This window comes from Polyodon spathula, chromosome 19 (assembly GCF_017654505.1).
Source record: "Polyodon spathula isolate WHYD16114869_AA chromosome 19, ASM1765450v1, whole genome shotgun sequence".
Classification (NCBI taxonomy): Eukaryota; Metazoa; Chordata; class Actinopteri; order Acipenseriformes; family Polyodontidae; genus Polyodon; species Polyodon spathula.
Genome location: NC_054552.1, coordinates 31,729,946 through 31,751,845, shown reverse-complemented (window position 1 = coordinate 31,751,845; position 21,900 = coordinate 31,729,946). Strand labels below are relative to the sequence as shown.

At 41.4% G+C, this 21,900-nt stretch overlaps 1 protein-coding gene across 1 annotated transcript in view; it reads right to left on the bottom strand.

Moving 5' to 3' along the window:
• The window catches only part of LOC121294264 (immunoglobulin superfamily DCC subclass member 3-like), a 58,547-nt gene that overhangs the window by 35,056 nt on the left and 1,591 nt on the right, over positions 1-21,900 (bottom strand). Inside the window, exons 2-3 of the mRNA XM_041217828.1 lie at positions 18,326-18,343; positions 16,478-16,765 (exon numbers count right to left, since the gene is read on the bottom strand). Of these exons, the coding sequence (XP_041073762.1) occupies positions 16,478-16,765; positions 18,326-18,343 (306 nt within the window). The remainder of the gene's footprint in view (positions 1-16,477; positions 16,766-18,325; positions 18,344-21,900) is intronic.

Here is a 21,900-nt window from a genome sequence, read left to right as displayed (position 1 = left end):
ACAAAACCCTCCCAACCCCTACCCACAGGCACACACACACACACAAGCACAAAACCCTCCCAACCCCTACCCACAGGCACACACACACACAAGCAAACCCTCCCAACCCCTACCCACAGGCACACACACACACAAGCACAAAACCCTCCCAACCCCTACCCACAGGCACACACACACACAAGCACAAAACCCTCCCAACCCCTACCCACAGGCACACACACACACAAGCAAAAACCCTCCCAACCCCTACCCACAGGCACACACACACACACACACACAAGCACAAAACCCTCCCAACCCCTACCCACAGGCACACACACACACAAGCACAAAACCCTTCCAACCCCTACCCACAGGCACACACACACACAAGCACAAAACCCTCCCAACCCCTACCCACAGGCACACACACACACAAGCACAAAACCCTCCCAACCCCTACCCACAGGCACACACACACACACACACAAGCACAAAACCCTCCCAACCCCTACCCACAGGCACACACACACACACAAACACACAAGTACAAAACCCTCCCAACCCCTACCCACAGGCACACACACACACAAGCACAAAATCCTCCCAACCCCTACCCACAGGCACACACACACACAGACACACAAAGACACACAGAAACACACACATTTAATTGAAGTCCCAGAGGCACAGTGCATCACTTTTACAATGCATAACTAACACAGATAAGCAAGCGTGATGAGGCAGCATTAGGAGCAAGCTAATATGTCGATTTGTCCGCAAAAGCCTTTTACTTTTATTTGAAAACAGCAGCAGATGGAGCAGTGGAAAGCCTTCAAAAGACCAGCGACCTGTGTGCCCATTTCACTGCTTTCTTTTCTTTCTATGTTGGGCTATTCTAATCTTTTTTCACTCCTATACCAGACAGGAAATGTAATAACACAGCTCCCAGGACAATCCATCGATCAATCGATCGATCGATCTAGGTGTATAAAGTGAGATGGTGAAAGAAGACACACTGCTCAGTCACAGGGCTAGGGTTTCTGTTAAAGGGATCAAAAAGTATTGGCCGGTCTGAGTCATTTAAAGGCTCAGAGCTGCAGGATTTTATGGTTTTCATACGCTGGGCTGCCAGGGCCTGGCAGGAACAGCGCTGTAGCAACTGAACAGCTTTCCCAGCTGGTTCTGCTTACCCCAGTCACCGCCATGGCATCCCAGAGAGGACAGACACAACACAAAACTGGAAGTCTTCAGCAGGAACAAATGTTCTCCCGAAAACTTCAACACCTCCAGACACATCAAAGCACGCGCATGTGTTCAAGAACTCATCATCGACAAACACAAGGGCACTACCATGAATAAAAGTTCTAAAGAATGAAGGAAATTTGTGCAATCACTAATGTTGTATGCATGTTATATTGGACCAAAGTGGCCTGCATCAACATGCTTAATGATGGCATCATCCTTCTGTTCACAGGGAAGGAACCCTATGCGTGGTGCCCTGCTGCCCGGACCACTGGGGTAGAATGCAGGTCCAGCAGAAACACATTGGAACTCATTGAGGGTTAGTGAGAACCTACCTTGGACCCTCCCTCTACAGTCATACCTAAATGTCTAAAGATAGTTACCCAAAAGTGTAAATGACACTCTTTCAATGTATACCATGTAAAATATACACGTAAACTGTATGTAAAAGGCCTTAAATCTTCCCACCCATTATTTCTGTTTTCTTGTCATCTGATAAAAGCACAATCATGCAGTAATATGTGTGAAAGATATCCTTACACAACCAAACTGAGATCCATAACGAGGTGTTATAGGTATTGTAAACTGGTCCCTTGTGGTTTGGGATGACTTATAAAAGAACTTTCTTCTCTGGTGGAATAAAACTGGCTGATTCTGGACAACACGACACAGTCCAGTTTTAGAAACAATTCCTGAGCCGCACACACACACACAAAATGATTCCAACAACAATGAATGAATAATTGCTGTTGCATTCCAACTGAGCAACTTCATCTCGTTGGTCCCTGCAGAACTGCACTTGCACAGACAGCAGCCCTTTCAAAAACAAGTCTGATTGACTTCTAACACAGTCTATCTTGGGCACATAAGCAGAAGGTGACAGAAACACTCCAATGGAAAATAAATAAGCACCCTCTAATGTGTTTTCACACCCTGGGAAAATAGCTGTTTTTTTTTTTTTTCAACAGCAGACCAATATTACAGTTAGCGTCTTGCTGGCTCTCCCCCCTTCCTGTCACACTCACAAACCAGCTTTTAGGTAATGGTTGCCTCTCTGGTTTCTTCGTTGATTGTCAATGGAGTTTAAAATTTGAATATTTTACCCTTTTTAGAAATATCTTTATTTTTTCTTTCAATAAAAAACAATACAAACAAAAAAAACTAACTAGTGTTATTATAGTGTTTATATATTAAAAACACACTTAGTTATTATAAAAAAGTAAAACTTTCAAATAGAGGCTGAACATTCCTCCTGTATGGTGTTCTATGTGTACTCATTTAGACTAGAACTGGACAGCTAAGGGGAAACACAGAAATCATGTGGGCTACTGTATCCCTGATCAATCAAAGCAGCTTACAGCAACCTTAAAACACATCCCTGGCAACAGCATGACAAATCACGCTGGGTTGTTTGTGCTTGTCAAAGGGGGGGGGGGGGGTGGGGTGGGGGGCGTCCGCTTGTTAAAACCCGGCACGTCAACACCAAGGTCAAGGTCTGTCAGGAGCAAAGGTCAAAGCCGCTGCCCCCAGGCCATGGGAGAGAGGCTGAGAGAAAAGGGGCGTGGCCAGGCACCACACTATCCACACAAAGGTTACTATTTTCAGCTGCCTGCTCTCCTGACCTCTGACCCTCCCGGGATCATTCAGAAAGGCAATGACAAAGGGGGAGGGGGAGGGGGTGAAACACATTGTGAGTACTCATCACAAAAGAGAGAAAAAATGAACCAGCAAGTGTCCAATGCTCTGTCTGAATCATCAATTTAACTTTCTTCAAATGGCTATGGCTTGTAACAGTAAAATAGCTTCTACTGAAGTATGCGAGTTGCCCCATTTAAAATGTGATACTATAATTCTATAAGAGTAAATATAGTATCATTATAGAGCCAGGGCTTTCAAATGCAATGCCCTTCTTTTACAATCCTATTGCTATACAGGAAGCAGACTCAGTCTTTAAATCTAGACTGAACAGACCCACATGAAGGATACTGGGGAAGAATCTGGAGCTGCGATGTGATGAATGTTAAGAGGATATCTGTAACTAACACACTCCAGCAATCCCAAGGAGACAGGCAGGAACCCCTTACTGGGAAACCATTGGCTGATAATGCTACTGCTGTGTGTTATATTAGAGGAAGAAGCCTTCGACAAGGCCAGCTCCTTTAATAAAACACAAGCTATGTTTTTGAAACAGTTTTGAAACACAACCCGAAACCTACCACTATGAAGCAGTGATAGTAATAAGACCCCCACTGTATACTGGCTTCATCCAACTTGGGGTTTATTGCAAGGTTAATTCTGGCACTAATAGTGAACACAATCCTTGGTGGACTCTATTTTGAAGGACCAGTGCCATTATTTAAACATAGCCAAGTTGTAACCAACTGAACAGACCCCTGTATAGACATGTCTAATTACATTCCACATATATCCCGGAATGGTTCAAACTTTACTGATCTCCTCAGCGGCACACTGAACACCAGCACAGTTAGCGTCTATCTGTAAACCATAAACCAGCATTGGCAGATCATGCCCTTTTGTACTTCTGACATTTGCTCCAAGCTATGCTCACTAATCGGCCTTAAAGATACAGGATCTATTATTGCATGCATTCCTTGGGAGTAAACTACCTATATTATCTCTGACCCCTGTCCCCCCTAGACAGCTAGAGTATCATTTTGAAAGCACAAACGTGGTCCAAGGGGGTCCGCGGTGCCACTGGGGAGAATGCGTGAAACCCAAATCTCTGCCCTGAGCTCCGTGGGATGCCCTGGGGTGGCTTTCAGATATAATCACCGGGGCTCAGTTTAAATGTTACACCATTGTGGATGGAGGAATCTGCTCAATCTTTAGTGAGATCAGACCTTTGAAACGATCAGATTCCGATGAAACCTGTCAAAATATATTGGCCAGGATTTTTAAAATATATTATCTTATTTCCATCCCTGTATCATTGAGAAACCTGGGGGTGGCCATATTTTTCGTGTGATAAAGAAATAAAAGTTTGGAACTAAATCCTCAACTGCTTGTGTTCGTTGTTGTCTGGGATTACCTTACAACTTCCACAAACAGGGTTTTTCTTATTGTATTTCATTTCTGTGCTCCATTAAGATGTCCTCACACTGCTTCTCATTCATTGAAGTGGACAGGTGAACCCTGTGGAGCTGTGAACACTGTCCGAACGAGCTTTACCTGCACCCTGACAGGTGGAAAAGAAATCCACTTAAAACATCAGACCACCTCCAGGGGCTGGAAAATCAATCACGTTTTCAAATCAGGTCTCGAGTATTAATACCGCTCAAGTGAATTCTAAATGGACCATGCCAGTGTTTTACAGTTTGTACAAATTATACAGGGACTTATACAGGGACTTGCAATGGAGCACCATGAAAAAGAATGATAAAAACAAGAGATGCACTTATGTTAGTCATATAAAAAAACTTAAGAACTTAAGTAAGTCCATTACATAGTGTTTCAGTCTTATTAACGCAAATGGAGATCTAGAAGTTATTCACTTCTGAATACTTCTCTCTCTTAGGCAATACATCCTGGTAACAGCATGTGTATCCACCTTAAACACTTTAGGCACTCACGGAATTGAGCTGCTGTTCAAAAAAGTTTCTTCTTAAAATGTCTTTGAGATTGACTCAAGTATCACAAGGAGGAACCTGAAACAGAATATTTTACACAGTGAATTTAAAACACCATAGCAATTTGCATTGCTGAATTGTGCAGTTTTGTGCTTACCCTGCCTCTGGGCAGTATGGACACAGACAGAGGTACTGTCACTGAGGCACACTGATACAGAGCAACAGCACTGATGTAAAAAAACTAAACAAAACACAGCCCTGGACAGAGCTGGAGGATTGAACACTACTGCTCGACACTGACCTCTGACCTCCATTACTCAGGAATTCCCAAGATCAGCCCCAGTAAAAGGAAAGATTTTCGGCCCCTTTTTTATTCGTTTGAGCAGGCCAAGGTGGTCTACAGACATCCGGACCAGTCGCTTGCAATAAGTATATGCTAGACACAATACAGAGAACACCTACAAGTGTTGTGGAAATCTGTAAGGGAAAACAGGTATGATAGAGGACCTGTTTATATTGCAGCTCTATTGCAACTCAGCCAGTTCTTTCAAAGAATCACTAGCACTAGGCTAGCACAGGGGCTAAACATTGATTTATGCAACAGTGCATGTTTGCAGTGAGTAACCAGACCCACAGATAGTGCACTGTGGACAGTGATAAGAAGGCTCTAGGACTGCTGATTTTTTTGTTTTGTTTTGTTTTTTATTTTGGTGCAAATGTTCCATCATTTTTAAAAAGGGGGAAAAAAAACTTAAAAAAAAAAACTTAAAAAAAAAAAAAAAAAAAAAAAAAAAAAAAAAAAAAACATTTCTACAAGAAAATAGTGTGCAAAAAAAAGCCTAGCAAAGTGTAGAGAAGCATAGTGAAAGCACGGGCGAGCATGGTAAATCAAGTAATTAAAGCATTGTAAAAGAAAAGGTCAGCCATTGCTAAACCTGGCCCAGGGAATTTCTTTCATAGCGCTTCGTTGGATTAGACTTGCTTTGAAGGCCAAGGAATTACTCAATGTCTTTTGTTCATTACTGCTCCCCTCTGGAGTAATGATACAGAGTGATAATTTTGCAGGAATCTTGTTTCCAAATGTGGCAGCTTCGTTCCTCAAGAAATATTCCCCGGGACACAGACAACCAAGATGCTTTCAACACAAAAGAGTTTAGCAATACTGAATTATACTTCAGAAGGAAAGCACCTGTGTTAATACAAGCCAGGTGAAAAAGTATTTACCGGATGAACAGACCTTAGAGCCTTGAGGCCAACACAACAACTCACAGGCTCTGTGATATTACCAATGAACCCCAGCAACAGTCTCTAACAGAGCTCACACTGCCAACACACACAATCCCTGAGCCCTGACAGCAAGAACAACAATTCAAAGTCTGTTCACATTTTAGTGGTACAGACTCTGCTAGGTGTGTCAATCCATTTGGTCGTTATTATTTCCAGCAACTGGTGCAGAGAGGTAGGCAGAGAATATACACTACTGTATATCCTGCAAATACTGGATAGTAAGCAACTTGATCTTATCTGCAGTTTCCACTTCTCTCATGAAGATGAGGCCTATGTGTTCTGCATATAACTGTGCAAGCTGTCACCTCTGGATCAGTGCACCGGTGAATCAGGGTGTATGGATCCATCACGTATACTGAACTGGGACACTATTTCTTGGTATCTCTTATCATAATTGAGGTATGGTTTTGTTTGTATCGTGATAAAAAACCAAAAGCACAACATAGCTTGTTGTATCATGACACATAACATATCGTGACATTAGAAGCATCGTGATACCCCTATTAGTCAAATGGGTTTGGTCATCTCAAGCTAGCCCCCAGTGAACACTAATCCAACTCACAGTGAGAGACGCCCTGGTTAAAGTGCAGGGGGTGTTCAACTCAGAATTGAGGTGCACTCTTATTTATTTAAAATTACTAAGCCCTCCTATGACACTGTGATCCGATAGACAGCCAGGACTTATTTTTATCATTAAAACTCTCCTTATGCTCAGACTGGATACAGACAGCTCAAATCAATCTTCAGCCCACTACTATCTGGATCTAACCAACACACAGGGCTTGGTTCTATCGAGTGATACTGCAGTGAGATTTAATTCAGGCAAGCGCTAAACTGATTTCACTGATCGCTCTCAAACTCCACAGCAAAGCCCAGATCAATCATATCATCCTGCCAACAGTGCCTACGCATTCCTTCCTCACAATAAAGGACAAAGAAGGGTATCAGGAGCAAGCTTGCTGGCCCTGGTGATGTCAGTGCCCTGATTGAAGACCTGTGAGGAGAGGCATGCTCTCTTGTAGGGCTCCCTGGGGGGGGGGGGGGGGGGGGGGGGGGGGGGGACTGCATTGTTTTAATGCAAACAAAGCCTCTTTCATTTGATTTGCTCTGAATATCTCACTGACAGATGTGGAGCAAACAGAGTCATTGCGCATGGCAATACGAATCTAAATACTCTGGCAACGTTCGGTTGAAACAATTCCACACACCCCTGGGAATTGCAAATTAATCTTTGATAAGACTTTAACATCATAATTTTGTGATTACTCCCCCCCCCCCCCCCCCCACAATTACATTACTTGTTTTGAACAGAAAACAAAAGGAAACCTACTTTAGTAATCTAATCATCATGTCTTCTTATTAAAGTTTACCAGGGCTCACTTGCACAGTAATTTCACAGTATTCCCTACTATAGATTACTATCTTTTTTTTTTTATATGCTTATCATACCTCTGTGTTTTACAATGCTTACCTGTGCTTTACCATTCTTTCACTATGCTGCTTCTACATTAACTATGTTAAATGTTTAATGCTGCCACCCTCAAACCACAGACCCTTTCTCACTGTAATTATATTGTATTTAGGTGTGTTGATAAGCAGATCAATAAATTAGCTTTGGCAGGGGGGATGAAGCAGGATTTATATAGCGTTAAAGGGTGGCTGTATCGTTGAACTAAACCCCAGCATTAATACCAGAGGAACTCCATTAGAACACTGCTTAAGGGAATGTGACTTGATCAGTACGACTTCTCAGAAGAAACTTTTCAAGAAAGATCTGTTCCAGAGCCCAGGCCCCTTTGTTGTGGGAACAGCACTAGGATCAAGAGGTTAAACAATCTTGATGATGACAGCAGTTTCAATCTGATAAACAAAGAACATGAGCTGTTTCCTTTACTGTACATTCCTGAGCTGTGCATTATCCCTCCTTCAATGAAAAAAACCTTATCAAAGGCAGTCCCCATCTCTCTCAGAGGGTTCTTTAGAGAACGAGAGAGCAGCCGTTTGCAAACAATGCTCAGTCTCCGAGGCAGAGGCGCCGACTGCACAGAGGCCACAACCTTTGCTGTAAAAGAACTGCAACAAACTCAAACAAGGACACGGCCGAACAAAAGCGCCCATTATCAACAAACCAAACGCATCCACTGCTGTACCACTTAAAAGCAGCCTCAAGCATCTCATAAATGTACAGTACGTGTGACACACGATTAAACAGGTGATTTGTAATGCTAGGGCGAATCCAGCGAAGAAATGATTTACGACTGCCTAACGCTATAAACCAGTAATTGTAAAAAATATCATTTAAATGTATTCATTACTGTGCCTTGTTATTTACAATGGGGATTTTATTATCTACAGTGTAATACACTTCCTTTCTGTAAATCCTGCCACAAAGTCACAGATACTGGGCAGTTATGGATTGCTTCTCCTCTACTGATCCATTAACATATATAGCATATTGCAAATACGTCTTAGCATGAACCAAACTGCACAGGTTAGCGCAGCACTGTGGAAGCAATGTATACCTTCTTGACGAGTTTCAAAGGAGGAGAGCGATTACAGACCACAGAGTCAATCTAGTCTAAGGAAATCATGTGATGCAGTGATTAGAACTCTGCTGGGGCCCCCTTCTACACTATTACAGCAGAGTTCAAAGGTCATCTCATCATCATGTGATTTCTTTGGCAACAAGATCAGAAGAGAAAGATAAGAGAAAGGTTAAAAAAAAACAAGATGACACCTGAAGCGAGTTACCCATTCATCATCGCAGAACAAACCCAACTGAGAGACTGTGCGGTTCAATGCAATTACAATCAAAGAACAGTTTGAATGAACGTCACCGATGAAAGAGCCGAGCAATAAGATTCCTTTGATTACAAAGCGAAGTCATCCTCCAATTGTTCTCTATTCACAGAACCTTCAGGGTGGAAGCTTCTCTTGCATGGTATACAGTTACAGAGGCACAAAGAGAGGAACAAACACTGTGTGTACAGCACCTGCTCAGGGTCTCCGAGCACATCGTGGGGCTAGCTTGCACACCAATCCAACGCTCACCCTGAAGGCTCATGGACGAGAGAGACGTTCAAGCCATTTCAATGGGAAATCAATGGGCTCCATTAGGTGGCATGATGGACTACCTTATTGAAGGAAAGACATTCAAAAATACAAAAACAAAGAAGAAATACAATTAGTTTTGACACTATGCATCTTTGCCAATTTATTTCATGGAATCTTGGTGGGACTGAAGCATATTGCATAAACAAAAAATTGCATGGTATAATTTTTCTTAACTTTACATGTGCAAAATAAGATTTTATATATCTCTTTCAACCCAGAAATAACTGCCCACTCCTTTGGTGGAGACCTTCCGTCGATGGCAGCAGAGGATAATCACACGAGACATGCATTTCAAAACAGAAACATTGATTTCAGGTCCATCAAGACCATGCGAATAAAAGCCTTTAAATATAAAGTAGAATTGGCCTTTCAATCCCTGTAATCTAACAGGCTGAAACCCAGACAGGAGATTTGAGCCAGATAACAGATTCCAATAGTACATTGGCGATAGAAATGCTTCAGACTGATAGATACCTGCCCTTGCACATCATTTCCTAAGCTCTGATGCTCCATCAAAATGACAGGCTTTAAGAGCTCAAGTTACACCTAAAGGAGCCTCTCGTTGTCAGATTAACAGGCAGTAGTCGAGTGTTCGTTTCCTCTGATCGCCTACACAGCTTGAGAATTGGTTTGGACTTTTAGAGTGGCTGACTTGTTGATTTCCACCACTTGCATCTGCTTGGACTAATCCATTGGTAACTGTGAACCCAGTTTTCTCTGGTTTGCAAAAGTGTTGAAGCCCTGCCAAGTGTTAAACGTCCAGGGCTGCTGCCACAGAGCTCCCTAAGAGGAATGCAATTACCCGGCCTTTGTGTTCTCTGTACTCACCCTCTTGCATGTTTACAGAGGGGCCAGGAAGACATTTTGACAAACAATTAGCCCATTCTCCAGCCCAGAGACGCGAATATCTGTAAGAGCACATTTTGCTGCAAAACAAACACCCAACATTCCCCAGACTAAAAGATAGCATTGACTTAGCAAGTGCCAAAGGGTGGATGGTGATAGTTTGAGTAATGTCTGGGAGCATTCCTTACAGTCCTGGCTAAAATAAATTTAAAAAAGGAGCGCAGATTGCTGTAGCTGCGTCCATGCTTGCAGCAGAGGGTAAGCCCTTCTTAATGACTGTATTGCATGATTGGTTCTGTTTTGTAATATACCAGAAAGAAGGGGTGCACAAAGCAGCCATTGTGAAAAAAATGTGCACTGTGTTAAAGCTGGCAGTTAATATACCAGATCTCAATCATTGTCTGCCACACACATTCCCTTGTGCAGCTTTTGGGAGATGAACCCTAAAGAATGGCACTTTGATAGAGTACCTCAGGTTAATATGGTAGAAGTGGGATGAATCTGTAGCACATGCAAATGAAAACCTCAACACATTAATGCAATATGGGGGAGGGGGGGGGGGCTTTGTGGCTGTTCGTACTCCAGCAATACAGACTTGTGCAAAAGACAAGCCTCCTGCCCCGCCCCACCCCAAATCAATGTTACTGGCCCTTCCTTTTTTTGCACTTCAGTGTTAGGAGCAAAGAATATCCGGCTCTTAATTAACGCTCTTAGTTGCAGCACAATTTCATTTGTTTCCTCCAAAATGTATTCTGATCTACTGTCGTTCTCCCCTGACCTGTGAAAAATGAGTCATTGAGCTCGGTGACAGTGGTAAGTGCAAAACGCAACATCAAAGACGCATAATGAGGGGGGCCTCTTAAGACTGACAAAGAAACGCCATTAATCAAGGAACGCTGGAGAGGTGGCGGCCCTTTGGCAGGCACGTGATCTGGGCTTTCTCTGTTCCCAGCCAGAGAAGGGCAGCCTGCTGTGCCAAGCTCTTCAACCGGGAGAAAAGGAATTTCCACCCTCTCTCCCATTCTCCCCCCCATCCCCGGCAGCCAGCAACTCTTTGATGGTTATATGTCAACATGACCTCTTCTTTGTCACCACGGCTACAAAAGGTGGGCGCACTACACTCCAGGATACGTTTTTACAAACACACACAGGCACATACAAATCGGTTAATGAAACATGTGTTGACATGTGCTGGCCTATTGTGGAGGTCCCGTGTTATTACTGTACTGTTCTAGTTTCTACACAGCCTGAAGTGTTTGTAACCTAACATGTATGTTTTATATTTTTTTATTATTGTAAAACAAAAGAGTTTCTTTTGAAAGACATGCAAGAGAAATGAAGGCAGCTGCAGTTAGCCAAAACCACAAATGCCTCCCGGATCACAATTTATTTATCCCTAATCTTTATTCTCTCAATACCGCTGCCTTTTTTTTTAATTAACCTTGGGGTCAAATACAGGATTACTATTAGTATCATACATCAAACAAAAATCAACGCTTCATTCATGCTTTCCAAATGCATACTAGTCAGCCAGCAGGTCACCAAAACCTTCAAAGTTTTCAGCACCAAATGGAACCCCAGAAAGCAAATTATAACTCACAAACCTCAAACACTTTCCAATTAATGGTTAAAAAAAAGAAGAGAGAACAAAGGATTGTCCTTCTATTGATCATAATAACATTTTGCAGGGCCTTTATAATCAGTTGCTTGGTGACAGACCTCCCTGAGAACAATGCATTGAAAATCTGTAATAGGCAGCTTGGTCCACTGTAAACCTCCCGTAAGGTCATTGAAATGATAAAAAGCATCCTGGAGACACGCTGAGCCAAACCTAATGAGGAACACTAAATGAAAAAAAGCCTTCAAAAGAGATAGCATTTAGAGAAATAGAGTGTTTCCTGGAATGGGCTGCGATTGAAGGAGGCAACAGGGGCTCCAGCTTCATGAACCCCCTAGCTGTGAGCTGGGGAGTATTCCACAGCTAATAAGACAGCAATTTATGACCAGGGATTTCTTTATCTGCGCAGAATACCCTACTGGGGGGAGCCATAAAGACATGGGGCTAATCACGCCAATCACCCCCCACTGCCCCACCACAGTGCAGCTTGTTGCCACGCTACTGCCATGGACTGCCATTACCTAAATTACTAATTGAGCATGAGAACTAATGCTAGTAAATCCTGTGGAACAAAAAGATGGTCTTCAGAAACTGCACCCCAACTAAAGTTCCATTCAGAAATAACTAAGTGGCCCTTCACTTAACAGCAGCCCTTTACGTAAAGCTGATAAAAGTGTGAGGAACACTGTACACAAGCAGTGATAGCGCATGGGTAGCATTTAAGATATTTACAGGTTTTACCATGTACTCGCTTGTAAAACCCTAAAATCCACTCACAAGCTTGATTGAGTGTGTGTGTGTGTCTGTACGAATTGTGCATTTGCCACAAATTTCCAATCCCATTTCACTGTGTAATGTACACTTTAGGCAAAATTGTAAGAAACCGACTCAAGTGAACACACATGTCTGCCTTTGAATCCGCTGAAAAAAACATTTTGTGACAACTTCGGGTTTACTTGGTTTCTTGTGGCTCTCCCTCGACAGGCAGTGCGCACGTTAGCAGACTCTTACTAGCACCTTGGCAGTGTGGAAACGGAAGAGGAGGAGTGTGAATCACACATTGACGAGGGATTACATTCAGATAACGGGGCAGCAGCTCTGTGTACTGGGGTCACTGACTGTGCCGGCACCACACTGACAACCACTCTCTCCTCATAAACCACAACAATTCAGAGCCGTTCAGTGTGGCTGCTGAATAACCCCCCAGGTCTATGTGTCTTTGTGCTAAACCACTGTGGTTTGGTTTGTTACAGTACATTGTGTGTTCAGCAGGGGAAAGGAAAGGACCTGGTCCAGTTACTGAGCGGTTACAGCTTCAATAAAGGCGCTGTGTTGGTGCTCCCTTAGGGTTTCTATCCATTCTGTATCATCTCCCATCGTAAAAGCTGAATAATGATTTGCGTTTGTTCGACAGCTCAGTCTCGTTGGCACTTGCCTTTTTCAAATTTCCGAAAAAACTGTGTGTGTGGTGGGGGGCTGGGGGAGGTGATGACTGACATATCGGTTAATTAGCTTTTTACAATAAACTGCACAGCAGCCCGGAACTCGAACCCTTTCCTACACAACTCAACCACTGAGTCAGCCACACTGTTTATGCTTCTGCACAATAACAAGATATTGCTTCTTCCTATACGAATTTCCAAAGGAGGAGTGGCAGCTCACAACTCTCTTCATACCTACCTGTCAGAAGAAACCTGGTGAAAATGAACACATGGACAAACAAACAATTCTTCTGTTGCTAAGAAAACAAATTGCCCAATTGGATGTTGTTTTAGCATACTGTAATATACTGTAAAGCATATTATATTTCGGTCAAGCGTGCAAAACATGAGAACTAGAGCATGCACAGCACATGTTTTGAATATCTGCTGCATACATGCATTGTCACTCAAATACGTTCTATTGAAGAAAGGTTTCAATATTACTAGATGGCTGCTTGAGAATGTCCACCGAGACAATGAAACTCATTTCACAAGAGGGTCGGATAGGAACCCACGCCTCCAAATGGTGAAAGGCATGTGGCAACACCAGTTCCCCTCAAGACTGATCTCATCTCAGATAACACATTAGACAGTCATTGGGGGGGGGGGGGGGGGGGGGGGATATCCTGGCTTTGTCAGCTCTATTATTCACTGCCCTCTATTAAAAGAGCGTGATTAGCCCTGTTTGGAGTTCATACACTCAGATCTCAAAGCCTCTTTAAACCCACATGTCACATGCTATCTTTATCATCCATTACAGGTGGAATGGACTCGTTCAAGTAGAAGAGTTCAGACTTCATTCCTCCAGGGGCAATGTGCAAGATTGTATTGTTTTTTCACGGTTATCTCTGATTTCACAATTTCTGTGAAATTTGTTGTATGCTAACTGTAAAGAATATATACAATAGATATTGGATTTAAATCGTGGAGTATCTATTTTTAGACCTGGAAAGCAATACAGTGCAGGCAATGTTACATGATTAAGAAGGACAGGTTCATTATGAAAGCACAGACCAAGGTCAAGAAGGATCTGAATATGACGCTCAGGAGCCCTTAGGGGTTTATAAACCAATAGGAACAAGCCATGATCATCAAACTCATGACCAAATACAGGAGCATTCCATTCCCAGAAAACACAAGAGCTGGATCTGCAAATGAATGTCGATTTGGATCCACTGAAGTGCCATTAAAAACCATGTTCAACGGGCACTTTAGTCACAATTACTGAACATTCAACAATGCTAAAGGTTTACCTTGGTTCTTTTGCAATGAAACTGCTCAAGCTTACATTTCCCAAGCCCTGATCTATAGTAACACCCTTCACCAATGTACTCAAAGTTTAAAGAGATGTTCTGCCGAGTTTGTTTTCATTAATCCCAATAACAAAGCTCTGTGCCCATTCAGCCACGCCTCTGAGCTTTGCATCCCCAATAGTCATGTGCTAAAAACCACTGAGGGTTCTGTGCGCTCACTGAGCCACTCTCGATTCTGCACTACATTACATACAGAAGCTTTCATCATCATTAAAAATGATTACGGCCAAAGTTAGATTGGGACTTCATGGTAATAATAAAACAGTAAAGAGTGACATTGATGTTCCTCAAGGTAGAAACATAGGGAGCCACCAGCTAAGTCTGAACAAGCTATACTTTACCAAGTGCAGCTTTAAAAAAATGATAAGGAATGATGGAGGAGAATTTTCCGGTGCTTGTACAAATCTATACTGTATGGGGGGTGATGCAATGCCATTTTTTAGCTGAAGATTTAAATGAAGTTTTTTGCTTTAGCTATCTGTGTACATCAACCGCCAAAATGGTAATATCCAGAGTTTCTGTTAAACTACTTGTCTGTGTGTTTGTCTGTATATCTAGATCCACGTGTGTGCATTGCTTTCCTTGGGAGTGGCGACTAAGAGAAATCATGTTGTTCTGAGGTGCCCTTGTGCTGACAGCCATACAATCAATAAAAGACATGTGTGCTTAGATTAAGACAATGGGTCTTAAAATTGAAACCAACGATTGTTCTAGGGCTTAGGCAGTGCAGTTGTTTCTGACCTTCATATTGTCAACTCTCTCAAAAGATACCAGAGATGATATATTGTTCTGTGAATTTCTGTTCAATCATCCAGGACTTCATATTGCTACGATCCGATTAAATAATCACAGAGACTCCTGAACAGAGCGAGGTGTAAATCAGACACGTCCTGAAGAGGCAATGAGAAACAAAGTCTGAGGTTCATTAGAATCTAAGTACATGCAAACTGAATTTTTATTAAAATATGTTTATGATAATGCATTCCTAGAACAAACCATGTCGTTTTACTGTACATGCCCCACACTGTAATCCTGCAGTTTCCTTAAAATAAAGGATTGTGAAATGGTGTTTATTTTTTATAGAATCTATAGGCATACCCCAAAAGCCAGAGCTAGCAAGATCAAGTACCAGGTTTGTTGTACAGCACTGTGTGCAGCCATGTGAATTTCAAACAGTAAACCTGACATTCAGAAAGAAATAGATTACAGTTACAAATGGGCATATACATTCAGCAGCCAGTGTCACTTATATTACAATACAGCTCGACATTTCTACTCCGACATTCATTTTTGCCTCCACAAAAGGCAATCTGCCGCCTCTTATTACCATGGCCCTTGAAGGCACAATACTTATAGATACGAAAGCATATATATATATATAATATATATATATACTCCATATATATATATATATATATATATATATATATATATATATATATATATATAATGAAGGCATTTGTTCATACCCAAGTTTTTTATTTAAAAAAAAAAGAAGGTGACCAATATAAGGCACTTTGTATAATAAAGAATGTCTCACAAAGTCATTCAATAGTTTTTAGAAATGGTAAACCAACCATACACACCTCACGTCATGGTTTTTATGGAGACAGGACAATGAGTTTTGACACATTGCGTTTCTTATTCTTAAAGAATATAGATCATTTGTTCTGGTTTGTGCGACCAGTCCCATTTCACACGAATATTAACAATTAGGTGAGGTATGCATGACTGGGTTACCATTGCTATGAAATGGCAAGACCATTGCTGCCACAATATTATTGTGCCTACCTGTACATACACTGAAGCAATAAGCAGAGTCATGCAGAAAGACACGTGTCTGTCAACTAAACGTGCCTAGGATTTAACACCAGTTCAGTTTGCAATATACATTGATATTGATTAGGGATTTTGGGCAGCCACTGCTTCATTATAGTAAGGTGTGCGCTGCACTTGGTATAAAACACTGTGGATACAGAAGCTTTTTCCACGAAAGGTTGGACTTACTTGCAGCCTGCACTTTTGCTTTCCGGCTGACCACCAGCCCAAAGTGGTTCTGGGCGACGCAGTCATAGTCCCCTTCATCCGAGGACCCGTCGGCCTTCGTCTTCTGGAACCTGGTGATCACCAGCGATCCGTTGACAAACATGTCATTGTTCTCACCGTCCAATAGGAGCACACCGTTTCTCCTCCACGACGTTGTGATTGGCTGGATGCCATCCACTTGGCAGTGAAGCATCAAAGGCTGCTCCTGGACAGCAATGATGTCACTGGGTTCCACCGCAAAAGCGAGCTCTGTGCAGTGACCGAGCTCTGCAAAGAATCGAATAAAATAAATAGATAAATAAATAGAACATGGAGATTTATTGTGCTAGAATATAAACTAAACACTTTAATACAGGGCAACGTTGACCCCTACGGAAATTAAGAACGAAAGGTATCTTTTTATTGAACCAAGAAAACGAATGAGGGCCCCGCAGTACGCCTGTTTATTCAATTGAAATGCTCAGTTCAAATGTTTTCCCACCCACTTTGTTACCTTACCTTGCTTCAGTAAAAACAAACCACATATTGTGTTAAGATATATAAAACACAGAGTCCCAAAGCAGGCCCCTGTATTTACAACACAGTGGAGTGTGAAATGGTACACAATCCTCACTGACAACTTGAAAATTCACTTATTCCCTTATAACCAACTTTTCTATTTTGGTTCTCCTGGTTAACTGACTATCTGCATTCCTATACTGCTGGAACATTTCTGTGTTTGTCATTACATTACATGAACATGCATTAATATAATACAGAACACCTCGTTCTGTAGTTTTATAGTTTACTATGGAAATAATTCCTTTATCCCATTTAGGGAAAAAAAAAAAAAAATATTCCTGTTCAGAGTTTTGCCATTAGGACACGAAAAATCTTTGACAAAAAAAAAAAAAAAAATGATGCTTGGTTGTCATGGTAAACCTGTAATTCACATGAGTGCATTCAGCCCTTTTAAATTGGTCACCAAGTCTAAATCACAGCCCTTTCCTCGTACAAAAAAAAATCTGTTTAAAAACAGGGTGGCCTTCAGCTTCAGTGTATGTTACTAAGTTCAGTACAGCTGTACAGCTTTTAAATGCAGCAATCTAAACTCAAACTGACAGAAGAATGTTTAATATCAGTCTCTATGGGGGGGTTCCACACAGTTCTCTCCAAGTGATCTGCAGTACACCAGTATTCACAGTAAAATCGCATCATCAGGACTTGAGACTTGAATGCATTTTTGCCCCTGGCTAGTAAATTCCATCATCTCCCTCCAAGTTGAACTTAAGTTACTTAAAACAGTATTATCTGCCTAGAGTAAGCGGTCTAGGCCAATCACATGTTCATGAGTTTTACCACTGTAACGGGAATCAAAGTGAGTTGTGCAAACTGCTTATTGTTGCTTTTGCAGTAATGATAAAGCACATCCTCCAGGCAATACAAGTAGCTGTTCTGAGCTGCAGTGTCCCGCATTCACGTTCAATTTTAGAAATGGATATTTCATTGCAGACCGGACCTCGTTCGCTAGTATTAGAATGGAAGCTGCAGGCACACGAGCAGAAAGCTTTCTTGCCGTGTCCCTAAACATGCTCCTGCTACCTTCAGCAGCAGGTTAATAACATCATCGTTAAACTCTGTTGTAGCTCAAGGAAGCCAAACATACTGCATTTTGGACCCTTCACCAAAAACGATTTGACAAAATGTGCAACACAAGATGACGTCTTGCAGGGTTCTTGTAACACAAGACTTTGATACCTCTGGACTCTTGTTTTCCCCTCACAGACTGTACGTTTTTTCCAAACAACGTGAAACGCACGGTTCTCTCACTTGCGGTCAGCACTAACCCTCAGTTCCGCTCCACTTGTTAGTACAAGCCGTTTAGACAGGAGATGTAAATTAACACACAGTACAGTGACAGCATGTTTTCCACCAACTGGCTTACTGTGCATCCAATTTATTATGGTGTCTAAAACCCACTTAGACATGAATATGATACAGAAGATAACCTTCTGCATTTACTGATCAGTTGATGGAAGTAATGAAGGTGAGGAATTACCTATGGAGCTGTCTGTATACTGTGAATAACATAACCCAGTTTTCACAGCCTATCTGTGTGCTCTTATTAGATGAGGTATGGTCTATTAATGCTAGCTGGATACAGGCGTATGTATACACAAGGGATTTTTGTTTTACACTGGCATTTAAGTAAGTTAGAAGTACAGCACATACTATAAGGCTTTTCAAAGTGGGACACTGAGAAATATATACAAGGAGCAGTCCTAACGTTAGACAATCAGGAATGCATGCATACTGTAATGTCTCTCCGACTGTGTTTAAAGCATGCAGTACAGATACCGCAGTCTGCCCGGAGACTGAATTCCGTCCCCAGTGATTTCTGAGTCTTGTGTTGTACTCTGGGAATTCCGTTAGCCACCATGCTTCTCTGCAGTCTCAGTAAAGCTCATCTTCCAGACTCAGCAGACTAATGGATGCAGAGTAAAGCTCCCCAGCAGTAATACTGTATGCAGAGGATTAACCCTCCCCAAGCAGGACCATTCAACACTTTTTCTATAAAGGGGGGGGGCAACAAATATACAAGCCACTTTATCTCCAAGCTTGCTTTAAAAGTGGAATGGTTGCCAACTCCTGAAGCACACTCAGGTTTTCCATAACTTCAGCCCGAGCACCAGCTTGGCTGGGGGGGGGGGGATGACCGGAATCAATTGAAGTGGAGCTTGTAGTTTAATGGTGACATTGATAGAAGAGCAATCACAGTGTCTCAACACAATGCCGACTCCCGCCACATGCCATCCAAAGCCACTCTACTTCATGCAATTCATAAAAAAAAAAGTTCAGCACTGGGGTACAGGAGTGAAAGGAAACATTGCAAATTGCATTGTAGAAATAAGCATCAAGAATGTGATTCTTTGCAGGGGTTCTGCAAGCATGTCAACACAGCAAGGAGATGTCCTGGGCTTTGTAGGCAGGCTGTATTAAATAAACAGCTGATCCAGACACAAGGTAAGGATACCTTCCCCTCTGATGGTTATGCAAGAGGACATGTAATGATAGTGGCATCAGTGATGATGACTGATAATTCACCAGGGCTCGGTCTTTAAAGCCCAATTCCTGGTCCAAATAATTCAAGCTCAAGCTTGACCTCGTTTACACTTCAGGCTCACAGCTATGGACAAAAGTTTTGCATCACCCTCTATACAGAATTAACAAATTTTGCGTCAAAGTTGAATGAAACCTTCTGAATAATGTTACCTTAACATATTGAATTACACACCACATTGTAGTTTTATTTAATGAAAAACTGGCAATTGAAGAAAAAAAAGTGACATTTCGATATCTAACATGAAATGCTGTACTATTATTATGGTTTCCGGTAGACTTTAGTATCATTTTGTAGTTTATTTGATTACATGATGTTAAATAAAAAAGACCTAAATTATGTTCACACACACACATTATATATATATATATATATATATATATATATATATATATATATATATATATATATATATATATATATATATATATATAGACACACTGAAATTCTAGATGAACCAAAATTTTTGACAATAGCTGCAGCCTTAAACAACTTGAACTTTGAAGTAGTTTAGAAGAGCTTGAAAGACTGGCCATGAAGTGCCTCTTGTTAGCCACGCAGTGTGAGGGCGTATGTTGTCCTAACAAGCCATTGGGATGCCTAGGATCAATCAATAGTGACAGCTGAAGAGCAGCTTACTGTCTGACTAGCCTATTATATTCTAGAGGAAAAAAAACAAAAAACACTAAGAACTTAACCTGAATCCTATGGTTTACCCTTTTTCCAAACTTATGAACACATGTTCAGACTGTCAAAGCGAAACGCACATGAGATCTTCAAATTATTACAGACTGCGGTATAAACTGAAACTTTAAATTGTTACGGAATGTGTTTAAAAAAAAAAAAAAAAAAAAACACTGAACATCCAAAATGTATAAATCTACATTAAACACACACACACACACACACACACACACAAATAGCTAACTAATATCTGTACCTGAGACAAACTGAGTAAGTAAGTAAATGGTAGGGGGAAAAGTAATGTACATCCTAACTGTTGTGAGCGTCGCACAGAACAAAACACGGGAATCTCATATCCTGTGTCTTTCCTTGAAAAGCTGGGCTTTGCCTCGATAGACAATAGCTGTCAATCATCCAGAACAAAGCAGCACAGGAAATAAAAAAAAAAAAAACGTGGTGGAATTGCCTTAGCTTTTTAATCTCAATATAGCATCACTCCAGCAAATCGACTGATCCCTTTGTTAATAGCGCACAGAATGTATTGTCTAGATTAGTACTGTAGTATTTAGCATCATTTGAAGACAAATACACACACGCACTTCTACAAAATACATCATATATTAGTCTATGTATTTTGGTGTAACAAATAATAAAAATTAAAAAAAAAAAAAAAAAAAAAAAACGCGTGCATAACTGCCTTAGACCGACAGTATCAAGTTAGTGCAAATGCCTAATACATCCTTAACAAAATTAGAGCAGTTCATTTTGATCCAGATAACAAACTGGATAACAATGGCAAATTCACAAAATGAATCAAAGTTGTAAGATCTTTGAAGGTGGATTCAGTTGGTTCCCCGGGAGTTAAGGACTTGACACAGTCTCATAATTCACAACAACAACAACAGCAGCTGCTGTACACGCACAGCACAGAGATATTACAGAGCATGAAAACAAACGCACTGTCCCTGTATTGATTTACAAGCACTTCTTCGAGTGGTTGGTTAGATTCCAGGTCTATTCCCTGGTTTTGCTTTGGAACATTTAATAAATAGAGAATTGGCTTTTCATTGATGTGTACTTCATTTACACGAGACCAATGACGTTGTAATGCAATCCCGATTAATAATTATAAATAGCCTAACACCGCATCCTTCCGTCACACTCCACTCCCGTGCATCTAATATAGTATTGGCTATGTATCAAAAGTAAACATTTTACACCAGTGCACTGTTAATCCCGTTAAACCTGTTTTTATTGAGGTGTGGAGTTGGATAATTGCCTGGCATGTAACAGCGGTAGCCTTTGGACATTTTCTGCGGCAGAGTAGTGAAGTATTAAGAAATCCAAACCTCAAAATGAATAAACAGAACTGTGTTAACAAGCGGAGTGAAAGCATGGTTAAAGCACACATAAGTATAGTAAATCGAACGCATACACGAAAAAGCGTGGGAAACACCTAGCATTAGCGCTGCGGGAGCCCACTATTATTAATGTTGCTTATTTTTCGAGCAATAAACAGGTACACAGCAGCGAGCTTATTCAGCACCAAGTCAACCCTTTGATGTTTTTGTTTTTGTTTTTTTTTATAAGCAGACCTGGC